We start from the raw sequence: 25,763 nt of genomic DNA on the forward strand, positions 1-25,763 counted from the left end.
ACCTTCCATGGTTTTCAGGTTCTTCATCTATAAAAAGAGGTTAGACTAGCTGACTTCTGAGGCCCTTTCCAGTTCTAAATCCAGGCTTTCTTATGACCCCCATGATCCTTATAACTCTCCTTCATCAAGTTGGAAGCTGGCTTCCCGGGACTAGAAACCAACTGTGTCTTCCCTATTAGACTGGGTATTTCCCGGACGCAGGGACTAACAGATGAGGGTGCTTTCTGGAGGCACGGATCATGCATTCTTCCAAAGGAGGCTTTGCCTCATAGTGCCTGGCCTAGGACCCTGGATATAGCCAAAGCCCCCTGCATCGGAGGTGACCCTCACTTGAACACCTTGATGGCTTCTTGGCAAGGGACTTGATTTTTAAACAGGGGAATGGGAGCCATTGAGAAGGTAAATATGGAGGGGAAATGAGGAGGATATTGGAAGAAGAAATGGGAGAAAATTGTGTGTGTGTGTGTGTGTGTGTGTGTGTGTAGGTGTGTGTGTGTGGGGGGGGGTGTGTGTGTGTGTGTGCCTAAAGTCTGAACAGGTGTGCTTGTGTGGTAGGGAGATAGGTGTGCAGCTCTGGAGAGAGAAAATTGTCCTCTAGTTTTCTCTTCTAATGGGGGATTCAAGTTTTGAGCTGCGGAATTTAATTCAATTTGTTGTTTTTATATTTTGGTACATGCGCTCAGAGGCCTGTGGGAAACTGGTGTCTCTATAATAAATCGAATAAATAAATCGATGGGAAGGAGGGGGGTGGTGTACATGTGGGAAGCATCTCTGAGGGAAGCTGGGTCCCAGGAGAGGGAAGGTAGGAGAGGAAAGAGAGGAAGAAAGAGAGAAGGAGACAATGGGAATGAGAGAAGGCAGAATTAGAGAGGGGGAGGTGTCTGTGTGTGTGTTGCTGGGGGTGGGGTGGAATCAAATACAGGAGAGGCCAATCTGTCAGGGTTTAAAGCCTCCAAAAATGAATGTCGTTTCCACATAAAGGGCTGCTTTGGGTTTTTTGAAAAGTGCTTCAAAAGCCGGATTGTAATTTATATCAAAGGATTCCTCTGAGCTTCCAACATCCCAGGCAGATGCAAGGAGGTGGCAGAATATGGGGGGCTGAGAAACATTTTTTTTAAAAGGGGGAATATCTGATTGTGTGAAACCTTAGAGGCCTGGCCTGCTGAAAGGTTTCAAGGGCCCTGAGGCACTGTTGGCAGCAGCAGTGGGAATGAGGCGGGGAGGGAGGACATCAGACATGAGCCAGCGGCATCCTGTAGGGCACCTACCAGGACACCCCCAGAGGGCAGCAGGCATCTTCTGCCAGCCCTTTGTCACCATCTGCTGATGTTAGGGGTTGGAGGGTGGTGGTGGGGGAAATAGGAGGAATAGAGTGGGGGGAGTGGGAGTTGGGGCTCCTTTTGTACCCCAGTCTTCTCTGGGGTCTAGGAGCTCCCACAGACCTTTTATCCGGTTCTTTCTATTGTATCTGGGGAGGGAATGTGGGTTTCTGGGGGAGTTGATGCAGGGTCCCATAGAACTTTAAATCAAGGGGTGCTTGTGCTTCCTGTGACAAAGCCCACAGGCCAGATCCTTTGGGAATTACCAGAGGATTAAGAGATGGATAAGACCTTAGAGTCTATCTCTTCTGGGGCACCCAAAGGGGGTGTGACTTGCCCAAGCTTCCAAAGGTAATAAATAGTACACTGTGGAATTTAAAGGCAGGTCGTAGGCTCATAGCTCTAGAACTGGAAAGGGCCTTGGAAGCAATTTAATCCAACCTCCTGATTTTACAGACGAAGACTCAGGTCTGAGGAAATGACCTAAAGTCACTTAGGAAGCAAATATCAGAGAGAGGCCTTGAATCCAGGGCATGGTTCCAAATCCAGTGCCCTTTCCATAATACCTTACTGTTTTTAACTCTGTAGCCAGAGGAAAAGAAGCACAGGGAGAAAGTTCCGAGTCAAATTTCTTCCTGTCTCCTGCCTGCCTCTCTACTCTGTCTTCTTCTCCCAAATCACCCCAGATGAGCCCCTTTCAACCACCCACTCTGCCAACCACACTCAAATTGTCCCTTAAAATAGCCATGACAATGAGTATTTGGAAAAATTGTCAAGGCTTCAAGGATATTAGGGTGACCCTAAAAGAAATCAGTTAGATTATAATTACTTTCCCTCTTCTTTTCTTTTTTTCTTTTTTCAAATTTTTTTTTCTGAGCCTCAGGATCTGGACAGAGTCTGTGTTCTTTTAGCCCTGGGAGACCGCATGAGAAGGAAGCTGGGAGGGCTAGAGGGAAGGATGGCTCAGGACAGTGGGCAGGTAGGACCAAAATATATCTCGGATGGCTCATCAAACCAGAGGCTCAAGAATTGGAAAGGATTTTAGAAATGATCCCATCTTACTCTTTTGTTCTGTTGATTAGGAAACCGAGCGTCAAAGAGGGTAGGCGATTTTTCCAAGGTCATACAGGTAGGGAATAACAGAGCTGTCCTTCAGACTCAGTAACTTAGACTCTGATTTCAGCCTGGTTGGCATCCAGGTTGTCCTTCTTGGTCCATCCCCATCTCCCATTTGAACCTTCATTTGCAATGCCCAGGGATTGGGATGCCCATATATGAGCAGACCAAAGGAGAGAAAGGTGGGGTGCTGGGGCCCTTGGGATACTCACCACAGGGGCCGGCTTCCCTCCTGACACAATGCAGACCAGGGTGAAGTTCTGAGCCTGGTAGCGGCTAAATGGGGCAGGTGTGTCAGCAGCCACGACAGCGATGGAAGTGGGAGGAGCTGGCAGGGAGGCAGATGCAGGTAGATGTTTAGAGAGAGCTTATGCCAATTTCAGGAGCTTCTATTTCACCCCTGGACAGTCACTGAGTCAGCCTTCCCTGTTCAATTCCCACCCAGAGCCCCACCAGAAAGCCTTCTGGGAGAGTCAGTAAGGAGCGTCCCACCCAAGGTTCATGTAACACTTTACTTTTTACCTCCTCCGTGAACTTGCTATGTGATGTTAAATGTTCTAGGATCTTGGGACTGGACCTTGGAGAGGTCCATAGTCATCTATGGGATCATAGTGTAACCAGGCTCCAGAGAGTGGCTGCATAGACTTAGGGGAATTGGAGCCCAAAGGGACCTTATGGTTTCTCCTCATTTGGAGGTGAGGTGGGAAATCTCTCTCATCACCCAGAGCTTGTAATCCTTTCCCTCCGTGCAGGAGGAATCCATATTGTCCCTTTGGGCTACAATTCCCCTAAGTCTATGCAGCTACCCTCTGGAAACTTGTGCCAATAGGAGGATTACAGATTTAGAGCAGGGCAGCTAGGTGACATAGTGGATAGAGTACCAGGCCTGGAAGTCAGGAAGGCCTGAGTGCAAATCCTGTCTCAGACACTTCTTAGCTGTGTGACCCTGGGCAAGTCACTTAACCTTGTTTACCTCAGTTTCCTCACCTATAAAATGAGCTGGAAAAGGAAATGATAAACTATTGCAGTATCTCTGCTAAGAAAATTCAAAAAGGGTCACAGAGAGTCAGACAAAACTGAAATGACTGAATAATATTTAGGGCGAGGACCTCAGCAGTCCCCTTGTTTCACAGACGAGACACCTGAAGCTGAAAGAGGTTAAATAGCTTGCCCTAGGTCACAGGTTGTAAATGACACAGGTAGGATCTGAACCCAGGTCCTCAGACTCCAAAGTCGGTCCTCTTCCCTCTGTATTGTCCTGCCTTAAATCCATGTTTATTTCCTATCTCCCTACTAAGACAGGGAGCAGTTTAATCCAACTCTATTTTTAAAAGGAAGCACAGGGCTCCATAAAGGAAGTACATGCCTATGGGAAAAAAATTTGTTGAGTGAGTCATCAAATAGTCAATATTAAATAAACATTGATTAAGCAGAGAATTCTGTGCTCCAATCCTATGACTTTATTTTCAACAAGCATTTTTGCAACTTCTACCCATTACTCCCGATTCTACCATTGGCCCAAGGAAAACAAGGTTAATCCTTTATCCTCATGGATAGTTGCCCAGATAATTGAAAAGATCTATCATCTTTCTCCTCTCATGCCCCTTCCAGTCTTCTCTAAACTCAACACCCCCGGTTCATTTGGTGGGTCCTCATGTGGGCTGTAACTGAGAACTTCTGTATCTTCTGTTTGCTCAACTATAAACAAACAAAGGGAAGGATGGGCCAGGTGGGCTTAGGTGGCTTGAAGTCCCTTCTAGCTCTAAATTATGACCCTGTGATCCCTTTGCCATCTTGGTTGATCATGTCAATGTGATGATGACAATGGAAATAGGAGGCGATACCTGGGAGACAAATGGGGGGAGGGGCCCAGAGCCAGGAGGCCTTAGATTCCCCAACCAATGGAGAATTCTCCTTCACTTGTTGAAATCCTACTTGATTCAAGCCTGAATTTAGGTGTAGATCCTGGTAATATAGAGAAAGACCCATTGAGTGGGTGGTAGGTGTCCATTCCACTGCAGGCCAGTGATGATAACAATGACAATGATGGTGATGATGATGACGATGGTGATGACGGTGAAACTAGCTAGCAATTCTATAACAATTTAAGGTCTACAAAATACTTTATATATTATATCACTTCATCCCCATTACACCTCTTTGAGGAAAGTCATTATCATCTTCATTTTAGAGATCAGGAAACTGAGGCCAAGAGAAGGCAGAATAAATGACTTGCCCAGGGGACTATAGCATAGTCCCTTTTTGGCCATGTCCAAAAGCTGCCAGTATCAGTAAAAGAGGTATTTTTATCCCTATTCCTTCCCTGGGATATCCTTAACCCCAAATGGAGAGAAATGAAACTCATGGCCTTTCCAAACTGGGATAAAAGGGGCTGGAGTCTTAGCAGCCCAACTGTGAAAGGTTGCCAATGACTAGCCTTATTAGGGGAGACAGAAAATCCCACATGGGAGCTCTAGCTTGGCTTACATCTTTCTCTAGTTGAGGGGAAAGTCTTATGTTACAGTGTCTTGGTGTGACAGGAATTCTGAGAAGGGACAGATAACTCTATGTGATGAGTCACACTTTACTTATCTTTGGATCCCTTCCCTGGTGATTTTGCCTATCAGGAGGGAATATAGCCAAGAATGTAGCATAAAGCAAAAAAAAAAAAGCCTCTAAGAAGACAAAGCAAATACAATGAAATTCAGACAATAAAGTTCATGCATTTTAGAGTCACTTAATAAACATTAAGTGCCTATTGTGTGTCAGGCACTGGGCTAAGGGCTAAGAATGCAAAGGAAGGCAAAAGACAAGTCCCTGCTCTCAAGGAGCTCACAGTCTAATGAGGGACAGCACATGAATGAATAAAGCATTTAAATGCCTACTGTGTGCTAGGCACTGTGCTAAGAGATGGGGATATAAAGAAAGGTGAAGGACAATCCCTTCCCTCAAAGAGTTTATAATCTAATGGGGGAAGGCAGCACATAAAAAAAAGATGAAAAGGGGAGGGAGGAAGGGGAGGGAAGAGTTCCTGGGTGGGTGGGGGCATGATGAACTCCTGCAGCCAGGTGGGAAATGATGAGGTGTCTGCCCTGGTCACCCTTCTTAAATGGAGGATCTGGGAGGGGCTTTCTGGTGTCTACTCTCCACCCTCTCCAATCTGAGGGAGGGAGGGAGCCCCAGGAGCAAGGAGGTGCTGAGAAAGTGGGAGTCTCAGAGTTGGTTTGATCTTGCAAGAAGATGAGTTTGCATAATGCGGGTGCCCTTCTAGCCTTCACTCCAGGTTTTTCTACTTTTAGTCTACACACAATTCTAACAAGCTTGCAGGCCGCCATGGATAGAGATCGTGGATAAAGAATAGAGCCAGGAGGATCTGGGTTTAAGTTCCGCGGCTGACACATACTGACTGCGTGGCCCTGGGTAAGTTATTTAACCTCTCAGCACTCTCAGGAAACTCCCTAAGACTCTAACTTTCAGAGAAGGTGCCAATCTGGTGTCTGCGGGCTGAGAACAACTGGAACAGGAAGTGATAACTGGAAGACAGATGCAGGCTCAGAGTGAGTCCCAGCAATTCCAGGAGGCTTCAGATTCCCCCACCACTGGAGAGCCATTGGCTCTCCCTTAGGTGTATTGAGTTCCTGCTTAACTAAAGCCTGGGACTAGACACAGACCTGGCTATTCAGAGTCCACTTTAACTCATCTCTTCACATGGGGATTCCCTAAACTGGTGATGTCATGGGTCCAGGCCTTCAACAAGAGTATTTGTCTGCCAGCTCCATTGATAGCGGGTCATAAGCAAAATATGGCGGTGATGAGGGTGGCAGGGAACAGGGCATCAGGATCTAGTGAAACAGGGCTTCTGAGACCTCAAAGTAGACATGGTGAAACCCAGGTATGGAGCTCAAGCCTTTATTCAGTAGGGGAGCCCTTACCCTCACCTCAATACTACTGGAAGGGTTGGTGGGAGCAGCTCACTCATAAAGCCACATTTGGACTCAGGTCTTCCTGACTCCGTGGCACAGTGGATAGATCACCGGGCTGGGAATCAGGGAGACTCATCTTCCTGAGTTCAAATCCAGTATCTGATATTCACTAGCTGTGTGACCCTGGGCAAGTCACTTCACCCTGTTTGCCTCAGTTTCTTCATCTCTAAAATGAGCTGGAGTGCATCTTTGCCAAGAAAACCCTAAATGGGACATGAAGAGTCCGTCACGACTGAACAACTTCCTGACTCCAGGTGCGCTATGGTATCACCGAGCTGCTTCTTTGAGCCTCAGTTTTCTCATCTGTTAAATGGGGGACAATAACGCCCACGGCGCCCGTCTCACAGGGCTCTTCTGAAATGCAAATGAGGTAGGGAGAAGACTTCTCGGCTATTATCAAGCTCCAATTTCTCTTCCCGCTCCCGACGACGTTCCGATGTCCTTTTCAGCTCTAAAAGTCTTCGAGACTGCAACATATGTTCCTTCATTTCCCTGTACATCTATATGACCATATCTATGTACCTACATACGTAAATCCACATTTGGGCCATCAGTAGCCTGGTCACGCACGCCACCCACGCGGACCCTGATCAGGAGCTGTTCCTGTCTCTTGTTAGATTTCCTAGCAGGTGTTAGCAATATGTACAGTTAATCAAGCCCGTCAGACAATAAGTGTTTTCAATTGTATAGACTGTGACACAATCCCTGCGCGGCTCGGCTCCCTCCTCCTCCCCACCCCCATTCCTCCTCCCTTTCCACGGAATTTAAATCTGAGACTCGAAGCATCTCAGACGACTCACTGTCGCTTTAGCATTTGCCCACTGTCTCTCAGCTAGACGGCTCCAAGCAGATGCGATCTGGAATCGGGCCCCAGCTAAAGAGGCTGCGAACGCCCCAGAGAATTACATCCCTTAACTTCTGTTAACTTCTTGTCACATATCCTCGTCTTCTGAGAGTTATAGAATGTCAGAGCTTTGAGGGCCCTTAGAATGCAGAATGTGAGAGCTGGGAGGGCTCATAAAAAACAGAATGGTAGAGTTGGGGGGGTTACCTTAGAATACACAGTGGTAGAGTTGGGGAGTTACCTTAGAGCACAGAATGTCAGAGCTGGGAGAGCCTTAGAACACAGAATATCAGAGCTGGGGGGGTGCCTTAGAACCCAGAATGTCAGAGCTGGGGGCGGGGTGCCGTAGAACCCAGAATGTCAGCTGGGAGGGCGCTTAGAACACTGAATCTCTGAGTAGGGAGGGCTTTAGAACAGAGAATGTCAGAGTAGGAAGGAATCTTAGAATAGAGAATTTCAGAGCTGGGAGGGTCTTTAGAACAGAGTTATTAGGATAGGAAGGGCCTTAGAACACAGAATAATGGAGGTGCAAAGTACCTCAGAAATAATTTAATCCAATTCCCTCATTTTTCAGGTGACAAAACTGAGATGCTAATGGAGGGAGTCTTCAGTATTCCAGTTCTCTTGCTGATTGGTGAAAGCTTGCGTAATGACTAGTCAGTGTGTACTCAGGGAAGACAAACTTGTTTTAATGTCCCTGTGAAGAGAATTCAGCTAGGAAAATAATATTCTGCCCTGTGTGTTGGAACTAAATACAAATGACCTTTGCAGGATGTACTATTTTGGCCTCCCCTCCCTTTGTCTCTTTGGAAGCTCATTACATTTACAGCCAGAACTGTCAGGAAATGTTGAGTCCCCACGGTTTTATGTATGAGATATTTTATCTACAGCTGGGATGGGGCCTTGGAAAAGTCCTTTCCCAGGTTTCTCTGTGGAGCGGATATTCCCTTCAGTTCCCCAAGTACCTCTTTCTGCCAAAGAACTTGGGGCCATCAGCATCTTTGATCTCATTAATCAGGTTGCTTCAATCAATGAGGTTTTTCTTATGGGGAGGAGAGAGAACATGCACATTTTCAGGGGTGGGTGGTAGGATTAACAACTAGTTGCAAATTACATTATTTGCAAAAATCCATTCTTTCCTCTTGGCATGCCTGGTCTATTGACTGTTCCCTTTACAATCCTGCTCTATTCATTAGACCCATTTCCAAACCCCCAGCCCAATCTGTTCATAAAAGTGTCTATGAGTAGAAATGTTCCTTTTTTAACCTTTCTTACTTTTCCTCACTGCCTATTTCTTTTTGTGTTTTTTTTTTTGGCTAGACAATGGGGTTAAGTGACTTTCCCAGGGTCATACAGTTAGTAAGTGTCAAGTGTCTGAGGCTGGATTTGGACTCAGGTCCTCCTGACTCCAGGGCTGGTGCTCTATCTACTTTGCCACCTAGCTATCCCCTCACTGCCCGTTTCTTATCCCACAACTTGATGGCCTGTCCTTCATCCTTATCCATCAATGTTCCTTCTGTTCCATCAACTCTTTGATTGAAACCCAGCTCCCTTGGAAAGCCTGGTCTCACTTCACTCAGCTAATGATGAGGGCTCCTACCATCTTTGTCCTTTTGGTACCTGTGTACTCATCCCTGAAAATCATACTAGCCGTAGGCTACTTAGGCAGTCTTGGTGTTATTTACTAGACTTTATGTGCTTAGAGGACAGAGACCACATTGGGTTACCTAGAACCCAAGAAGAAATCAGAGAACATAGAATTATCAGAGTCAGCCTCTTTGAGCCTCAATTTTCCCATTTATAAAATAGAAATAATAATAGGATCTACTACAAAGGATTATTTTAGGGATCAAATGAGAAAATACAAAGTACTTTGCAAACCGTAGGACATTATGTACATGTCAATTATCATCATCATCATCTTTTTGATGGGGTTCAGGTAGAAATGGTCATAGGACAAATTCATTTTCCTCTTTTTATTATTATTAATGAGTATTGATTCATTATTAATAATTGATGATTATAGATTCATAATTATTATTATTAATGGCATTGAAATGGATCTTTGAATATAAAACATTAGACTATAGATTGTTAGAGCTGGAAGGGAGCTTAGGAGCATAGAATGCCACAGCTTCAAGGGATCTTTGAATGTAGAATGTTTGAACTAGAAAGATTTTTAGAAAATAGAACGTCAAAATTGGAAAGTACGTGAGAACCTGGAATGTTAGAGGAAGAAGGTAATTTAGGACAGAGAATATCATCAGTAGTCCACTGGAGCCAGCTTGAACTGGAAAACTGTTTAGTAAATTCTCAGAATAAGCATTATACCTTGGAAATTGCCAAATTCTACAAAACAGGGCTTCATTTATTGTTTTGTTGATTGTCTAGGCTTAGGAAAGTGATGAAGACAATTTTAGTAATGCCTATTAAATGTAAAAGATGTAAAAGTCTATTGAGGGTACATTTATTTTTCTGCTGGAGAGCTGGTTGTTCAACATTTATCAGCACATCTCTGAAGAACTGCAAGGAGCCTTAGAAACCTAGAATGTCAGGGCTAGATGAGACTTTAGAACAGGAAATGACAGAGTCCTAGAACACAGGGTGTCAGAGCTGGGAGGGCCTTAGAATAGTGAATGTTAGAACTGGGTGGAAGGAACCTTAGAAATTAACCAGAGTGATCCAATTATTTCATAGATGGGGAATCTCAGCTACTGGGTGGTTGGATGGACACATCCCATAGCTAAGACATGCCACAGAGCAGGCATCATCCCTGCTCTCTTGACTCCTTTTCCAGTGATCTCACTACACTAGTAGGGAGTCTCCATTCAAACTCCCTGCCCCCGGGTAAGTGTCTTGGTCCCAGGACAACATGTCTGGGCAGAACCTGACCAGGGCAATAAGTACCAGCCCTCAGCTCACCCACTTCATAATCCCAGCAAGTCAGAGGTCTGAGCTCGGAGGGCATCTGGTCCCACCAAGGCCTAGAGGGGGCTCTGTGGCCCATGGAACATCCCAAGGGCTATTGAGCAGTTGATGGCTACTCACAGGAGGATGATAATGATGATGAAAACTCATTTTTACATGACCTTGAATGTTGGCAAAGCACTTTCTCCACCACAGTCTTTAGAGGTAGGAACTTGAGGGCAATGACTTTCTTATTTTCCTCTTTCTACCCCCATAGGACAGGGCCTAGCCCAGGCTGAATTAATGCTTGCTCCATGGTTGATGGTAGTGAGAGTTTTATTATGTCCCTTTTACAGATAAAGAAACTGAGGCTCTGATGGAGGATCACAGTTAGTAAGTGCCTGAGGAGGAACTCATACCCATTATTTAGTCATAGAAGGAGTTCTAGAGCTGGAAGGTGCTTCAGAATTCATCTGACTCAACCCAATCATTTTACAGGTGGAGAAATGGAGGTCTAAAGGTGAAAGGATTTGCCTAAGGTCACTCAGGTAGTAATTGACAAAAGTGGAATATGACCTGGGCTGTCTCCACAATATTGCATTGACTCTTACAGATAAGGAAAGTGAAGCCTAGAGAGGTGGCAGAGCTGAGATTAATCCACTTTTCATATATATATATATCTATATATATATAGATATATATATATACATATATATTTTTTGCAATCAGAGTGAAGTAACTTGCCCAGGGTCACACAGTTAGTAAGTGTCTGAGGTCAGATTCAAACTCAGCCTGGTGCTCTATCCACTGAGCCACCTAGCTGTCCCTTTTCATTTTCAATTGATTTTAGTTTACCCCATTAGGGTCTCTTCCTCCTCCTCCTCCTCCTCCTCCTCCTCAGGCTTCTCAGACTGCATAGACCTCATTTCACTGTGGATTTTGGAGGACCTATTTGATACATCTCATAGGCCCTGACATGGCAGCGCTGCAGAGGTTTAGGGGTAGGGGGACATTGGGTTCCCCAATTCTTCAGCAGTGTACTCAGGAGGAGGCCTGAGTCAGCAGGAAGAGTCAGACTTTATTGAGAATCACAACACGGGAAGGAGAGCTCCAACTCAAGAATTTATGTTAAAATTAAATATTGAACTGAGCTGTTGAAGCAGCTGAGTTAAAAAAACAAAATCCCCCTCCCAGAACACCCCCACCCTTTCCTAGAAGAGAGCCCCAGCCCCAAGCCAGATGCCCATTGGAGCAATTGGAGTAGTACAAATGGCTGTGCCCATGAGCCATGAGCCAAGATGGTGCAATGGGAGCTTTGCAGGACAGCTGTTCCTTCTCTTCTCTGCCTGTGCCTCAGGCCTCCTTCTACCTCACTCTACACAGCCCTTTCTCATCTTAATGGAAGCAACTGGAGCCTGGTGCTCACATTCATCTGGGAGGCACTTGGGGGCTCTTTATGAGCTCCCATAAAATCTGCAGCCCCTCTATCTTCCCTGCTCTGCCAGGGACAGGAGAGATCTCAAGGATCCCCAATTTTGCCATCCATGTGACCTCTCCCATCAATTCATTCTCCCCCCCCACCCTCCTCCCTCTACAGAAAAGGGTGATTTTGGCAGCAGAGCCAAAGGGGGCGTGAACAGCTGGAGCGGTGATGTTGAAATGTCATGGGCACACTCTCACCCTTCCCATTCATCTATCTCCTCAACCGCCTCTCCATCACCTGCCTCTCTCCTCCTCCACCAGCTGTGGTGCTTTGTAATTAGCAATCCCCCATTGGCAGCTCTGGATCACCATAGAGGGGAATGAGCCCTGGCCTGGGCACCAGAGAGGACCCGGATTAGAATTCTGGGTCTTACCAATCTGGCCTCTTACCAATCTGGTTGCTTACCACCTGGGGGATCTTTAACCAGAAACTTCCTCTCTTCTCTGGGCCTCCGTTTCCCCACTGATCAAGGAGAGGGTTGTAATAAATGATCTCCATGCCAGTTTTAGCTCTAAGGTCCTCTCCAGCTCTTGATAAATAAAGCTGCCTATTCAGGCTGAATGAGGCAATTGGGAGTGGGACAATAAGACTGTAAGAAGGCTGACTGGTGTGAATGCTTTGATACCTTGGTGAATCCTGATGAAGCTTAGGTATACTATCGGTGTGGATCTGTACCAGAGCTTTCCCTACAATGAGATTGAGTGATATTTAGAGTATTAATATTATTTTCTGGCGAATACTTATGAATGAACAAAAATAATTTATTAAGTACCTACCCTGTATCAGGTATTATGCTAGGTGCTGTGGATAAACAAAGGCAAAGAGGAAACCATCCTTGCCTTCAAGGAATTTATAACCCAATAGGGGAATACACTACATAGAAGGGAGTGGTCAGGGAAGGGAGTTTTAGTATGGTGAGTCATAAGGATGGTAAGTGGAGGCATAGGGCAGTCAATTGTCATCCCTTAACTAATAATGTTGTATTGGTAGGTGCTTTTGATTTGAATATTATTCCCTAAGGAAAAGGTGGAAAAGAAGGAAAGGGTGGATGAAAAGGGTGACAGCCTATATTCAAGGGTGCCCTATATTAATAAAATATATTAATTGATGTAAGGGAACACAGGTAGCTAGGTGGTGCAATGAATTCAGTGTTGGACCGGGAGTTAGGAAGATCTGAGTTCAAATCCAGCCTTAGACACTTACTAGTTGTGTGACCCTGAGCAAGTCACTTAATCTCACTTTATGTGACTAAGGTATGACTATGGGACTTTGCTCAGGGAGCAAGATTTAGGTGACACTAAAAGCCCTTGTATTCCTTAAGAAGAAGGAGAGCTTAGGACCTAGTTAGAAGAAGTAGTTACAACAGGAAACTAACAGATCAATCAACAAACATCACCCCAGGTAAGCTCCTTGCTTTCTCAGACTTTCTCTTCTCCTCAACAGCAATCTTCCCATCAATGTCTCAAGGTTCCTTCCACTGCCCTGCCCTTCCACTTAATGTGGTCTTCCCAGCAGTGGCCCAGGGTCTCTCATACATGACCCGGCCACTCTTCTAGCAATGTTTTGGGATCTCCAGGCCTTTTCCTCCCCACTCCTACCCCTTCACCAAGCTCAAATGAGTCAAAGGTGACATGTTGGGTCAGATTGAAAAACTTACTAGCTAGTTATGGCCCTCTTAATAAGACACTGTCCTCCACTCTTGAATACCTTGCCCTTGTGACCTCCTGCTATTCATGGTCCGCTGACCTTCACTCCCTGGTCACCCCCATCATCCACTTTTTCCATTCCTGAATATTGCCGAAGAAAGTAGTGGACCTGGGCAGACTATGTTATAAATACATGTTATCTAATCTCAACTAGACCAATCCTTTGATTTAGTTCTGATGATCTCCCTTTCACATTGCCCCCAGTGGCAACCCCAGACCTTCTCCTATTTCTTTTTTTTTCTTTTCCTTTTTTTTTTCTTTTTTGAGGTTAAGTGACTTACCCAGAGTCACACAGATAATAAGTGTCTGAGGCCAGATTTGAACTCAGGTCCTTCTGACTCCAGGGTATGTACTGTATTCACTGTGCCACCTAGCTGCCGCTTTCTCCTATTTCTTCATGCTTCCAATGCCACCACACAAACTCTTACATTCTATCTACCACCTTATCTCCTGCTTCAATGTGATCAAGATTATCACCTCAAAGTTTATCTCCCTCATTTCTGTATCTCAAAACCTCTCTGTATCTTTCCGCATCCTCTGCTTTGCTCCAGTCTCAGAATGAGGTAGCCCTTCTCCTTGCCACAGGTAATTTCTCCACTTTCCTCCTGTTTCTTTAAGGAGCTTGACCCATAGGTCATTCATTCCTCATGTCTCCTGTCACTGTCAATGTCAACAAACAACGTCATTGTTCACTCTCCCAACAATAATTCCTTCCCAAGAAATATGCTCAGTTATCCCCCAAATTTAAAAAAAAAAACCCTTCCCTCCTTCCTGCTGTAACTTCAAGCTAATTCTCACATGTCTCATCTTTTTTCATTAGCATCCTACAAAAACTGTCTACAGTTCACTTTTTCATCATTCATTCGCTGCTCAAGGTCTTCTAATGCAGATTCTGACTTCACCATTTGAAAGGAACCGATTTCTCAAAGGTCACCAATGATGTCTTACTTGCTAAATCTGATGACCTTTTATCTTTTTTAAAATAAATTTTGATTGATATCTTTTGTTTTTTACACCACTCATATATCCCAATACATCCATCCTCTCTCCCACTACTTTGTCAGCCTTACTAACAAAGAATAAAACTGAACAATAAAACAGTTTGGCAGAACTAACCAAAACATTGAAAAAGTCTGATATTATATTCAGTTTTCCATACCCATAGGCCCCCACCTCTGCAAAGAAGTTGGGGAGGTGCCTTCTTATATCTCTGGCGTTTTTTTTGTATTGTTGAACATTGTTAACCATCCCACCCCCTTGAACGCTTCCTTCTTCCTTAGGTACCAGGACATCATTCTCTCCTGATTCTTATCTTTCCTATCGGACAGCTCCTTCACAATCTCTTTTGTGTGCTCTTCATTCATTTCCTTCCTCCTTATCTCGGACATTTCCTCAAGGCTCTGCCTCAATTTTCCTCCCTCTATATTCTTTCCCTTGGTGATCTCATTCATTCCCATGGATCCAGTGATTATCTGTTCATATGTCTCCCAAATATGTATATGCAGCTACCGTATCACCCTTGAGCTCTAGTCTCTCATCTCCAAATGGTTGATGGATATTTCTACTTGGATATCCAACCCAACCACCAGCTCAATATATCCCAAAGTTAATTCTTTTCCTCTCCCTTAACCTGTTTCTATTGACTGTGGCGCCTTCCTCCCAGACACTCAGGTATAAAATGTTGGAGTTCTTTTGAGTTGACTTGTCTCCCTCATCTCTCACATTCAATCCATTGCCATGTTTGGTGATTTCTACTTCCACCATAGCTCTTACTTATCTTTCTTTATCTCCAATCACGTGGCCACCATCTTACTTTAGACCCATAATCACCTGTCCAGGACTATTGTAGTAACAATTCTAGCCTGTCTCCCTGTCACCAGTCTCTCCTCCTTTTCAATCAATCCTCCACGCAACTAAAAGACAAAATCTTCTTAAGGTTCAGGCCTGGCCATGTCACAGTGATTTAGAACCCATTAGTGGCATTAGAACGAAACAGGAACTCCTTACTTTGTCATTAAAGGTCCTTCAATATTTGGTTCCAACCTTCTTTTCCAAATGGATTTCATGTTTCTCCATTTATGCCCTTTGTTACTGTTGGATGGATACTCTTACCTGACCTCAAAATGCTATCTCTCACCTCTGTGCATTTGCAGACCAGTCCCTGATGCCTGGAGCACCCTTCCTCCTCCTGTTCACCTTTAGGAACTTTTCTCTTCCTTCAAGCTCAGCTCTGTGGAATCTTCCCTGATCTCTTCCAGCTAAACTTATTTCTTCAGTTCTTTAAATCTCTCTATACACATGTCAAACATATATCTCTCTGCTTCTCTCTTTTGCCCCCATAAATTCTCTTCTTTAGAGCCTAGATATGGGTGTGTATAAGTCATCTTCTTCCCAGCAGGACAAGGGTCCCTTGACTATTTCTTTTTCATTTGTGGATGCCCAGTGCCCAGCTCTCTGTTGTTGTTTTTTTTTTTAGGGGTGGGGTGGATGGGAAGGAAGGGAGGGTCTAGATCTATGATTTCATCTGAGTATGAAACTCTCAGTGTAGAAATCCTTTTCATTGATGCAGCTGGTCTTACAGTCTTTGAGAGTTGCTTGGGGAAACTGAGAAGCTAACACAGCCAGCATGTGTCAGAGGCAGGGCTTGGCACCCCTTACTCCTGGTACTAAGGCCAGTCCCCTATTCACTCCATCACATTACCCTGCAAACAATGGTCTGTTGTTGTTCAGTCATTTCACGTGCGTCCTACTCTTTGTGACCCCATTTGGGGTTTCCTTGGCAAAGATACTGGAGTGGCTTGCCATTAACTTCTCCAGCTCATTTGACAGATGAGGAAACTGAGGCAAACAGGGTTAAATGACTTGCCCAGGACCACACAGCTAGTAAGAGTCTGAATTCAGGTCTTCCTAACTCCAGGCCTGGCACTCTAATCACTGCATTACCTTGCTGCCCCTGAAAATAGTAGGTACTTCATAGATGCTTGTGAAGTTGAATTGTATTATGAAAAGGACCTTAACAATTGTACAATCTAACCCTGTCATTCAATTTTTACTCTTATTTTTTTTAGCCAATAAAAATCTATTTTCTCTCCTTCCCACCTCCCTCCATCCCTGTTAGAAAAAGAAAAACAAAATTTGATTCCTGATAGGATGCTGCTCCTGGTGTGTCAACATCCATTTCTGGGGTCTCAGCTTACAGATTTGGACCCTCACCCTATTTCTGGTCCAAATGAGGACCCTCCTCCCACCCCACATGAGTCTTGTATCAATAACTGACACCCCCACTCCCATTCCCTAACAGACCCTATCTGGGTCTGATTAGGAATGTCACCTCACATATTGGGCATTGATTACATGTTTTCAACTAAGGGTTTTTTTTTGTTTTGTTTTTTGGTGAGTCAATGGGGTTAAGTGACTTGCCCAGGGTCACACACACAGGTAAGTGTTATGTGTCTGAGGTCGGATTTGAACTCAGGTCCTCTTGACTCTAAAGCTGGTGCTCTATCCACTGCGCCACCTAGCTCCCCCTGGGGTTGTTTTAAGAGTGCCTTTCATTATCCTGGTCTACAGTCCAGGTGTGTCACTGGCTGGTTTTCTGAGGGATCTGCTCTACTTAGGTCTGTTTCCTAGATCCTTTCCCTTGGCCAGACTCAGACTAGTGGGATTTTTGCCCATGGATATGTTCCCCACCCTTGATCTAGAGGGTCAGCATCATGGCGTCTGGGACATCCTGTGTGTGCTATGGTACCTCCTCCGATTGGGGGGGGGGCTCTCATTGGTGTTGGGCACCTCTCCAGCGTGGGTGCTGGCTCTCACAGGAAGGTAATGGGCAGGGTGCGTACAAACTCATTGGATGTCAGAACACTGAATGCTAGAATATTAGAAGGTTGAAAATGGAAGGGAAATGAGCAGATTAAATAGAAGAGATGTTAAGGAATGTTTAGTCTAACCCATTCATTTCTCAGATAGGTAAACTGAGGGAGCCTTGAAATGACTTGCTGAAGGTCCCACAGAGAGGAGTAGCTAGTGCTCTGAATTCCCAATCAGAGGTTCTTTCTACTCTATCCAAGGAGAGGGGACAAAAAGGAGAGTGTGAAATGGGAAGAGGTCAGGGGAGGGAAAGGGACAGACATGGCTCTAGTTATATGCATTCTTATTATGGTGGCCATTGTTTGACCTGTAATGAGCCTTAGTTTCTTCACTTGTAAAGGGAGGGGGTTGGACCCCCTCTATGACTTCTACAGGTTCTTTTGAGGTCTAACTCTATGATCCTTTGATAGTAGTGTCTGAGAGAAAGATGACAGAGGGCCACTGAGACCTCTGGAACCTTATTTTGCTCATGCCACTGCCCACGGCTAATGCTCTTTCCATATTCCAAACCCTCAGCACCTGCTAACATTCTGATTGGTTCAGCAGAGGCTCTGCCCGTCAGAAATCTTTTCCTAGGTTCTGGACCTAGAATGAGCTTTCTGACTGGCCTGCCTTCATCCAGGACCCCGCCAGGCAGGCCTGGTGGGAAGCTGGGAATGCGTCAGATGTTCACTGCAGCAGGGCTTTATGTGACAATATATTAAATGTGTTTAAGTTCTAGAATGGGTGCCATTGCCTGATATATGAAATATATGGAGTGTGACATGAATGTGTTTTAAATAGCAATAAAACTGGCCAATTTGGGGATGTTTTCAATGTATTTCGGGCCCATCTTGTGCACACACAAGCATTTTTAGCATGTATTGTGTTAACTGGTCGGGCTGTCTCAGTCTGGGGACACAGGTGTGCAGCCTGGGGGGAGGAGGTGAGGCCTCTGGGGAGGGGCCATCCTCCCTCTTTTGCAGGAGCCCCACCTGACTCCCACTAGAAGACAACAGTGCCTGGCATGGAGGCTGGAAGGGAAGTTGGACTCAGGGGCCCTTTCTCCTGGAGGTAAAGAAGGTAGAGGCAGGGGAGGCACGTGGCACGACTGGAAAAATCCCAGCACTTGGCAGTGGAAGATCTGTATTATAATTCTGCCATTGCCTTAGCTGTATGACCTTGAGTAAGTCACCTGAGCTCTCAGCTTACTCATCTGTAAAAGGGACTCATGGGCTAAGAGCTGAGAAGTACCTCAGAGTCCATCCAATTCAGTCAACCCAGAAAGCAAATGATTTGCCAGGGTCAAAAATCGATAAGGAGCAGAGTCAGGACTTGAACCCAGGTCCTCTGACTCCAAATCTTGTGTGTCCCCACACCCCCACCTCACCTAATTATGCTACACTGTTGGCTCTCCCTACATGTTTGGGGAGAGGGTGGTGAGGAAAGCTCTTTGCAAATCTTTAAAAGAGAAGCAGAAAGGAGAGGCATTATCCTGGAGAATGAAATTTGATTGAATGAAATCAGCCCCATGACCAGAGTATTGTCTTGAGCTGGCACTAACTTTAACTTGAAGAAACATCTATTAAGGGAGTGAAAGTAGTGACTTGCTTGAGCTCTCCCCCAAACCCCTCCAAATACCTATAAAAAATGGCTCTAAACAAATTCTAAAGCAGCAGAACCCACAAAAAGACAGAGTGAAATGAATTTCCAGCCCAAGACAACCTGGATGGTTGATCAGAAAGGTATATCATGCCTGGCAAGGAGAAAAGCTCAGTTTGTCATGGGTGTGCAGGCCACAGCAAACCTAGAGCAGGCCTCAGAGGAATGAATTGCGGGCAGCTGTGGTGGTTTCCAGACTTCTCAACCCACGAATGCCAAAGACAACTTAGGTCAGTGGGAAAAGTCTGTTTCTGGAGTGCTGAGAGAAGCTAGGTCTTAGCCCCAGTTCCCAAGTGTGGCCTCCTGAGCTTCCGGCCCACAGAATGAGGGGGAATTGGGTGGCTGATCAGAGGGGAATTGCAGCAATCTATTTGCCAGTGCTGAGGCAGGAATCTCTTGCTTTGCCCATGTTTGGATCTGGGTCACAGTTCTGAGGGGTAGTCCTGGGGCGAGGAGGAGTGCTGGAGTGGTAGAGCTTGTAGTGGCAGTGGAGAGGAAATCCTCCTCACAGTTCCAAGACAGAAAAGAATGCTTGTGGTCACTCATAGACCAGAGCACAGGGCAGGAAAGGAATAAACACCTCGCCCCTTATCATGCCACCTTGGAAGAACTAAAAATTTATAAGTCCCTAGAAGTATCTCTGAAAACAGCTGTACAAACCCCTGAAGCTTGGGACAGTACATTTTCCACATTGGAAGCAGACCTCTACCTTAATAAAGAGTTTATAACTCAAGTAATTGGTTGGGATCATGAGCAAACCTCACAAGAAGTGTTAGACCATAGAATCTTTTTTTTGGTAACAAAGAAGATCAAAACACACAACCAGAAGAAGACAACAAAGCCAAAGTTCCTACATCCAAAGCCTTCAAGAAAAATATAAATCAGTCCCAGGCCTTGGAAGAGCTCCAAAAGGATTTTGAGAAGCAAGTAAGAGAAGTAGAGGAAAAACTGGGAAGAGAAATGAGAGTGGTGCAGGAAAATCATGAAAAACAAGTCAACAACTTGCTAAAGGAGACCCCAAAAAACACTGAAGAAAATAACATCTTAAAAAATAGCCTAACTCAAATGGCAAAAGAGGTCCAAAAAGCCAATGAGGAGAAGAATGCCCTAAAAAGCAAAATTGGCCAAATGGAAAAGGAAGTCCAAACACTTACTAAAGAAAATACTTCCTTAAAAATTAGAATAGAGCAATTGGAAGCTAGTGACTTTATGAGAAATCAAGACACTGTAAAACAAATTCAAAAGAATGAAAAAAAATAGAAAACAGTGTGAAATATGTCATTGAAAAAACAACTGACCTGGAAAATAGATCCAGGAGAGATAATTTAAAAATTATTGGACTATCTGAAAGCCATGATCAAAAAAAGAGTCTAGACATCATCTTTCAAGAAATTATCAAGAAAAACTGCCCTGATATTTTAGAACCAGAGGGCGAAATAGAAATTGAAAGAATCTACTATTTCCTCCTGAAAGAGATCCCCAAAGGAAAACTCCTAGGAATATTTTAGCCAAATTCCAGAGTTCCCAGGTCAAGGAGAAAATATTACAAGCAGCCAAAAGAAACAATTCAAGTATTGGGGAAACACAATCAGGATAACACAAGATTAAAAAGAAACATCTATTAAGTGCCGACTGTGTATAAAGCACAACTCAGATGGTGGTAGTAGTGTGGGAGGTATGTGTGTGTTGTATGTGGTGAATGTGCATGTGGTATATGTGTGGTAATATGTGTGTATATGCATGTATGTATATGTATGGTATATATGTATATATGTGTGTGGAGTATATGTGTATGTGGTATATATGTATATGTGTGGTGTGTGGTATGTGTGTGTGGTGAATATGTGTGTGCTCATATGGAAAGTCTCCAGGTTCTGCTCCCCTTTCGTTGCACCAAACAGCCTCCTCATTTACCACTTAGGTGACTTTAGTTGAGCTGCTCACCCTGGGTGGGTCTCAGTTCCCTCACTGGTGAAAGGAGGCCCCAGATCCCCTTTGGCCATGCAGTCCCACCCACACCTGAAGGAGAATCCCAGCATCTTGTCTAACCAGGGCTGAGGAGCCCTTCGGCCTGAGCCCAGCTCTGAGGGAGCCTGGTACAGTAGAGCAGGGCAGAGAGCCAGGCTGAGCCCGAGCCCCAGCCATTGCCCCCCACGTGCACCACACCCACCGAAGCGTTCACACGCACTGTGCCCACCTAGTCATACTCGTGATCACGCATGCAGATTTCCATAACATGAGCTCACAAAGATCTCGAGACAGTCATATACATTCCCTCTCTGCTCCCTGAATAGACATCAACCCCTCCTTGATGAAGGCCCCATTAGGATGGAGGATGGGATGGCCTGGAGCAGGAGGGAGACATGCTGCACCTTTCTGGCCAGAGAAAGCAGAAGAAAACATATTTATTCAATCACGGATATTAGAAATAAGATGTGTCAGAGCTGGAAGGTGCCTTAACATATAGACCATTAGAACATAGAATAACAAGACATATAACGCTAGAACACAGAACACTGTTAGAACTGGAAGGGACTTTAGACCATAGACTGCTAGAGCTGGGAGGGGCCTTGGGACATAAAATATCAGAGCTGGGAGGGCCCTTAGAACAGAGAAGTCAAAGCTGGGAGGGCCCTTAGAACTCAGACTGTCAGAGCTGGTAGGGCCTTTAGAACATAGAATGTCAGAACTGGGAGGGTCCTTAGAACATAGAATGTCACAGCTGGGAGCATCCTTGGAACAGAGAATGTTAGACTTGGAACCATTTTCGAGTTCACGTAGCCCATCTCCTCATTTTATAGGGGAGGAAACACCATCCAGGGAGAAATGAATTGCCCAAAGTCAAATGAATGAATTAATGAAGAGTTTATTAAATATTTGCCATGCGCCAAGCACCATTTTAAGGGCTGAGGATACATAGACATGTATATGAGACAGTCATGCCCTGAAGAAAGCTTACAGTTTAACAAGGGGAGTCAGGACACACAAAATGGTGGCCAGGATGGGGTTTGGACCGTGAATCAGAAAAGATGGACACATCCTTCCCTGGAGCAATGACAGGGTCACTTTACAGCTGAAGAACTAGATGGACCCACAAGTGTCAGCCAGGCAGCTGGTGAGGACCAGTCTGGGATTCGAGAGAACCATGGCAGGAGCTGAGGCAGCTACCGGAGCTGCCCCTGTAGGGCCCCGGGCTGAGGCTTCATGTCCTCCAGGACGTGGTTTCTACTCCCAATGCCAAGGCAGCAGGTGGGAAGAAGGCCACAGAGAGGCAAGTAAATGGCCAAGCTGGGCACAGAACCCAGGCCTCCTGACTCTCTTTCTTTCCACTTAATCATATTTGTGTTTTCCAGCCAAAGACTAGAGCTGGGGGAGGTTGACAGACGATGCTACAGGACCCAGCAGGTAAAGCCTGTGCTTGGACTACAAGCAGCACCTCCCATCTCCTGTCTCCTGGGCTGATGCTTTGTTGGGCCAATCATGCTTCCTTGGAGACAGAGCCTGAGCATGGGATGGAGGGTGGAGGGAGAGGAGGCTGATATGGAAGGCTGCAGATGGGTGAAGGATGCTTTCATTCTCACCCTGGATTCTGGGGAAAGCTGGGAGGGGTGACTGAGCATCAGTCTCAGTCGAGGAGAGAGATGGTGTACCTGACCAGGGCTCCTCCTTCCTTTGTCTCCTCTGCTTATGGAAAGGATGATAGCCCGGTCCAAGGAGGATTCTTTTCAAAATCCAGGCTAACAAGTCCTCTTCTTCCTCAGGCCCTTTCCCGACTCCACTTTCCGGAATGTTGAACTAACTGGCAGCTTCCCTCCTTGGCCCCAGGCTCTGGGTTCCAGGGATGGCTCCAGGTCTGGGTAGTCGAGTGGTGCCCACATCAGCAGACCCTCCAAAGAGATGGGCAGAGAGGCTCAAGCATGAAGAAAGGGCAAGGGAAGGAGTGATAGGCTCTTGAAATGTCTTGTCCGTGGATTTTTACAGATGGAGTGAATAACTGGACTGAATTACATGATCTTTCCAGCTCAGACATCCTATGATATATGCCAGAGGTTCTCAACCTGAGAACTTGTTTCTGAATAATAATAGCTAGCATTTATATAGGACTTTAAGTTATACAAAAGTGCTTGACAAATATTATCTAACAACAGCTAACATTTAGATAGAGCTTACTGTATGCCAAGCGCTATGCTAAGTGCTTTATAATTATTATCTCATTTGTTTCTCACAAAAACCCTGGGGGCTGCTGTTATTATCTCCATTTCACAGATGAGGAAACTGAGGTAGACAGAAGTAAAATGCCTTGCTTGGTGTCATATATTTCCTAGACATTGGAGGCTGGATTTGAACTCGGGTCTTCTAACTCCAGGTCCAGCACTCTATATTCTATGACACTATCCCTTCATTACTTTGCTTTTCCTATCAATCAATCACTGTCTTCTTTATCAGGAAGACTTTTCCCCACACCCCCCACTACTGGCAAGGAAGTTGTATAAGTGCTATTATGCCCACATTATAGAGGAGAAAACTACACTATAAGCCTTGGGTATGTGTACAATTATTTGCGTGTTGCCTCACCCTCGTTAGAATGTAAGCTCTGTGTTTTTGATCTCTTTTGTATCCCCAAATCTTAGCCCAGAGCCTGGCGTATAGTAATCACCTAATGAATACTTGTGAACTGACAGAGAAGGAAAGCCATCTGTTTAAGGTCTCACAGCTAATAAATAAGGGAGTGGAGCCAGCCCACAGACCCTGTTCATCTGGTTCCAAGGCTAGTGCTCTTGAAGGTATTCCATACATCTGAGTTTGATCCCACCCAGGTCAGACCCTTTTTAGAGCTGGGAGGGCCCTTAGAACACAGAATGTAGAGCTGGGAGGGCCCTTAGTACATGGAATGTCAGGACTGGGAGGGCCTTAGAACACAGATGTTAGGACTGGGAGGGCCTTAGAACACAGAATTTCAGGGCTGGGAGGGCCCTTAGAACACAGAATGTTAGGACTGGGAGGGCCTTAGAACACAGAATGTCAGATCTGGGAGGGCCCTTAGAACACAGAATATCAGGGCTGGGAGGGCCTTAGAACACAGAATGTCAGGGCTGGGAGGGCCCTTAGAACACAGAATGTTAGGGCTGGGAGGGCCCTTAGAACCCAGAATGTCAGGGCTGGGAGGGCCTTCAATCAAGAGTTCTTAAGCTTTTCTGTGTCCCAGACTCATTTGGCAATGTCTGGTGAAGCCTGGACACTCTTTTCAGGATATCATTTTAAAATGGATAAAATAAGATATGTAGGATTACAAAAGAAGTCAATTATATAGAAATTCAGTTATCAAAATCTGTTAGGAGGTGGCTGGGTGGCCCAGGGGATAGAGTGGAGAGGGAGTCAGCTGCCACCCCATGGGACACCACCCTCCCAGGATGGTGCCTTCTGTGTCCTTCATTGATCAAGGTTCTGACTTTGGGGAGATCAAAGATGACAGGTTCCAAGACTGAGAGCTAGAAGGGAACTTAGAGGTCATCCAGTCCAACTCACCCATTTGCAGATGAGAGGGCTGAGGCCCACAGAGCTAAAGAGACTTGCTCAAGGTCACACAGAAGGCAGAGCTGAGATTTGAACCCAGGTCTTTGACTCTAAAGTCATTAGTCCTTCATTAACGAAGCCCAAAAAGAGCCACAAGGCAAACCACCGGCCCCTCTTCCCATGACAAATGGCCAGCCCTCCTCAGGGGGCCAGAAATGCATTAGCTCATCATATATTGATTGCTTCCCCGGAGAAATCTGTTATCAGCAAATCAAGGGGTTCCCTTCTCCTTCCCCCGAGACTCTCCTCTTCCATCCCAGGTGAAAGTCAGGCAGTATCTCAGACAGGGTCATTTCCTCCTTGTCACTTTACCTTTCCCTTGTCATTATCTAAAGGAGAGAGATAGAAGGTAGTGTGATGAGACAGAATCATAGAGTGTCAGTCAGACCTTGGAACATAAGATGGCAGGGCTTGGAGGGACCATATAACAGAAAACATCTAAGTTGGGAGCGATCTTATACTGCAGAATGATAGAATGTAGAATGTTGAGACAAAGAGGGGTCTTGAAACAAAAAATTCCATTACGTTCCAAGAAAATTTGTTAAAGTACCTACTGTGTGCCAGTCAATTGGCTAGGCACTAGGCCATCAAAGGCAAAGAAGAAACAAATACTCCTCAAGGAGTATAAAGGATATAAACAAGTCAGTACTTTACATGTAAAATATTTACCAGGTAATAGAAAGTAATTTCAAAGGGAAGACGGTGGGGGGCTAAGAAGAAGAGTGGGGGGCACCTGAGTTATGCTTTGAAGGAAACTAAGGCTCCTGTGAGATGGAGGAGAGGAGGGTGTAGATTCCAAACATGTGGGTAACACTTGAACAAGGGCCCAGAAGGGGGAGACGGGACGTGGTGTTTGAGCCCATACTGACTTGAAGCACAGAGCTCCTGAAAGGGAGTAACAGGACTTAGGACAGAAAAGCTAGGTGAGTGAGAAATAAAATACAATAACCTAGTGTTTAATAAACCCAAAGGTCCCAGCTAATGGGGTGAGAATTCATTATGCAACAGAAACTATTGGGAAAACTGGGAAGTATTATGGCAGAAACTCGGTATAGACCAGTATCTCACACCACACAGCAAGATAAGCTCAAAATGGGTACGTGATTTGGACATAAGGGATGACAACATAAAAAAATTAGTGAAACGTGAAAGAAATTACCTCTCAGATCTATGTATATGGGAAGAATTCTTGACCAAGAGATAGATTCACAGAAGGTAAAATAGATAATTTTACTTAGATAAAATTAAAAAGCTGTTGCACAAACAAATCCATACAGTTAAAATTGGAAGAAAAGGAGGAAATTGGGAAAAATTCTTCAC

At 45.1% G+C, this 25,763-nt stretch overlaps 1 protein-coding gene across 1 annotated transcript in view; it reads right to left on the reverse strand.

Annotated features, from left to right (window-relative positions):
• IGSF21 (immunoglobin superfamily member 21) overlaps positions 1-25,763 on the reverse strand; it is a 161,730-nt gene that overhangs the window by 31,316 nt on the left and 104,651 nt on the right. Inside the window, exon 3 of the mRNA XM_027842809.1 lies at positions 2,648-2,763. Coding sequence (XP_027698610.1) covers positions 2,648-2,763 — 116 coding nt within the window. The remainder of the gene's footprint in view (positions 1-2,647; positions 2,764-25,763) is intronic.

Source organism: Vombatus ursinus, unplaced genomic scaffold (assembly GCF_900497805.2).
Source record: "Vombatus ursinus unplaced genomic scaffold, bare-nosed wombat genome assembly UNPS02014884.1, whole genome shotgun sequence".
Taxonomy (NCBI): Eukaryota; Metazoa; Chordata; class Mammalia; order Diprotodontia; family Vombatidae; genus Vombatus; species Vombatus ursinus.